Source organism: Otolemur garnettii, unplaced genomic scaffold, assembly GCF_000181295.1.
Source record: "Otolemur garnettii isolate 467f Iridium unplaced genomic scaffold, OtoGar3 scaffold00011, whole genome shotgun sequence".
Taxonomy (NCBI): Eukaryota; Metazoa; Chordata; class Mammalia; order Primates; family Galagidae; genus Otolemur; species Otolemur garnettii.
This window is the reverse complement of record NW_003852406.1, coordinates 2,506,968-2,509,528: the sequence shown is the minus strand read 5'-3', so window position 1 is coordinate 2,509,528 and position 2,561 is coordinate 2,506,968. Positions and strand designations below refer to the sequence as shown.

General features: G+C 35.0%; 1 protein-coding gene across 1 annotated transcript in view; it reads left to right on the top strand.

The window, feature by feature from the left end:
* The window catches only part of FAM227B (family with sequence similarity 227 member B), a 184,744-nt gene that overhangs the window by 26,450 nt on the left and 155,733 nt on the right, over window positions 1-2,561 (top strand). The window contains exon 7 of the mRNA XM_023509997.1: window positions 2,306-2,407. Coding sequence (XP_023365765.1) covers window positions 2,306-2,407 — 102 coding nt within the window. The remainder of the gene's footprint in view (window positions 1-2,305; window positions 2,408-2,561) is intronic.

Genomic DNA, 2,561 nt, shown 5'->3' with positions numbered 1-2,561 from the left:
TTTCTGTTTTTTGAATGTAGGCTTCTAAAGTGATAAATTTTCCTCTCAGGACAGCTTTTGCTATACTCCACAGGTTTTGGTAGCTTGTGTCTTCATTGTTGTTATGCTCAAGGAAATTAATGATTTCCTTTTTTATTTCTTCCTGCACTCATCTGTCATTCAGCATAAGGTTGTCTAATTTCCATGCCTTTGTGTGGGGTTGAGCGTTTTTATTGGAGTTGAATTCCACCTTCAGTGCCTTGTGGTCTGAAAAGTTGCAAGGTAAAATTTCAATTCTTTTGATTCTGTTGAGGTTTGTTTTGTGTCCTAGGATATGGTCAATTTTGGAGAATGTTCCATGGGACAATGAGAAGCATATATATTCTTTATCTTTAGGATGGAGTGGTCAATATATGTCTATGAAGCACAGTTGTTCTAGGGTCTTCTGATTTAAGTCTCTTATATCTTTGTTTAATTTCTGTTTAGAGGATCTGTCCAGCTCTGTGAGAGGAGTGTAACGTCCCCTGTAATTATGGTGTTATAGGATATCATACTGCTCAGACTAAGTAAAGTCTATTTCAAGAACCTGGGAACATTTAAGTTGGGTGCGTAAATATTTAGAGTTGAAATGTTTTCTTATTGTATTTTTCCCTTGACCAATATGAAGTGACCATCTTTGTCTTTTTTGACTTTAGTTGCTTTAAATCTACATGTGTCTGAAAATAAGATTGCAATCTGCTTTTCTTCTGGATTGCATTTGCCTGAAAAATTGTCTTCCAACTTTTGACTCTGAGCTTTAATTTGTCTTTTGAGACTAAGTGTATTTCCTGCAAACAGCAAATGGATGGCTTGTGTTTTTAATCCAATCAGCCAATCTGTGCCTGTTCAGTGGGGAATTCAAGCTATTAACATTTATTGAAATAATTGATAAGTGTGGTAGCATTTTTATTTTGTGAAACTCCATTGCTTAGTTTTGTCTTTTGCATCATTGTGAAAGCTAGGTTCTGTCCTTTAATTTTGGGAAGCTCGCTTTGCTGGTGGTCCCTTGTGATGGTCAATGTATAGAACAGGTTGAAGTATTTCCTTTAGAGCTGGTCTTGTTGCAGATTTCCTCAATGTTTGCAGATCAGTTTTAAAGCTTAGCTTAGTGGGATATAGAATTCTGGGCTGGAAGTTGTTCTGTTTAAGTAGATTAACAGTGGATTACCATTGTCTTCTTGCTTAAAAAGTTTCATTAGAGAAGTCTGTAGTCACCTGATGGATCTGTCCCTAGAGGTCAGTTGGTGCTTACTCCTGGCAGCTTGCAAAATTTTTTCTTTTGTCTTGATTTTGGACAGGTTCATCGCAATGTGTCTTGGAGAAGCTCTATTAGAGTTTAGGCGACCTGGGCCTGATATCCCTCTGAAAGGAGTGTGTCAGAATCTTTGGTGATGTTTGGGAAATTTTCATTTATAATATTCTTTAGTATGGCTTCCATTCCCCTGGGGCATTCTTCTTCCCCTTCAGGGATACCTATATCTTATACGTTTGAACACTTCATAAAGTTCCATAATTTTGTCAGTGAACATTGTGCTTTCCTCTCTTCTTTTCTGCCACTTCAACTGTCTGAGTTATCTCAAGAGCTTTGTCCTCTACCTCTGAGATTCTTTCTTCTGCATGATCTAATCTGTTGTTGATACTTTCTATTGCATCTTTAAGTTCCCTAATTAACTGCTTCAATTCCTTCAGCAAAAATTTAAGGCATTATAGTAGGATTTACCAAATATTGACATTATTATATATAGATGTCTTTCTTCTTACAGCATATTTATTTCCAGGTTAACTGTCATGTCATAATTTTAGTACTTTGGCTGTGACTATTGCCTCTCAGAAATTGCTTTAATTTCACACTGAGTTATTGGTAATGAAAGAGTAGAAGGTAACTAAGACATTGATTGCCTTCTGCCTGACAACTGCTGTGCAAGAATTTTCATTAATTCTTCAAATGTTTGCATGCTTTCTGTGTGCCAGGCACAGTCTGAAGGCTTGAAATACGAAGTTATACAAAATATGATCTCTGTAATTTAATTTTACTACCCTCCTGGAAGTTTTAGATATATAACCTATATTTGGCAGATGAAAACACTGGGACTTAATTAACTTGCCCAGGTAATATAGCTAATAAATAATAGAGCCAGTGTTAAAATTAGATCTGCATTATGCCAAAACCCATGCTCATTTTACTATACCAACTGATTGTCCCATAAGAATAGGTAAAATTACTGACACTATTCCAATTTTAAATCGTAATATTGACTTTAATTTCCTACATATTTTACTTTTTCAGCCTGACAGAGCAAATCAAGATTGCTTATTTGATAGAATTTCAGAAAGTTATGTGACACTTTTCATGAGTATACCTCTAAATCGAAAAGACGCATTCTTTCAGGTGAACAGAAATGAATAGTTATGCTATTTATTATTATAAATTATTATTTAAGCATATATGAGAAAATATTTGTTACTTTTGCAAGCAAAATTGTCTGATGTAGAGTAAGTAATGGTAATACTATATTTTAAAAGTTATTCTCGGCTCGGCGCCT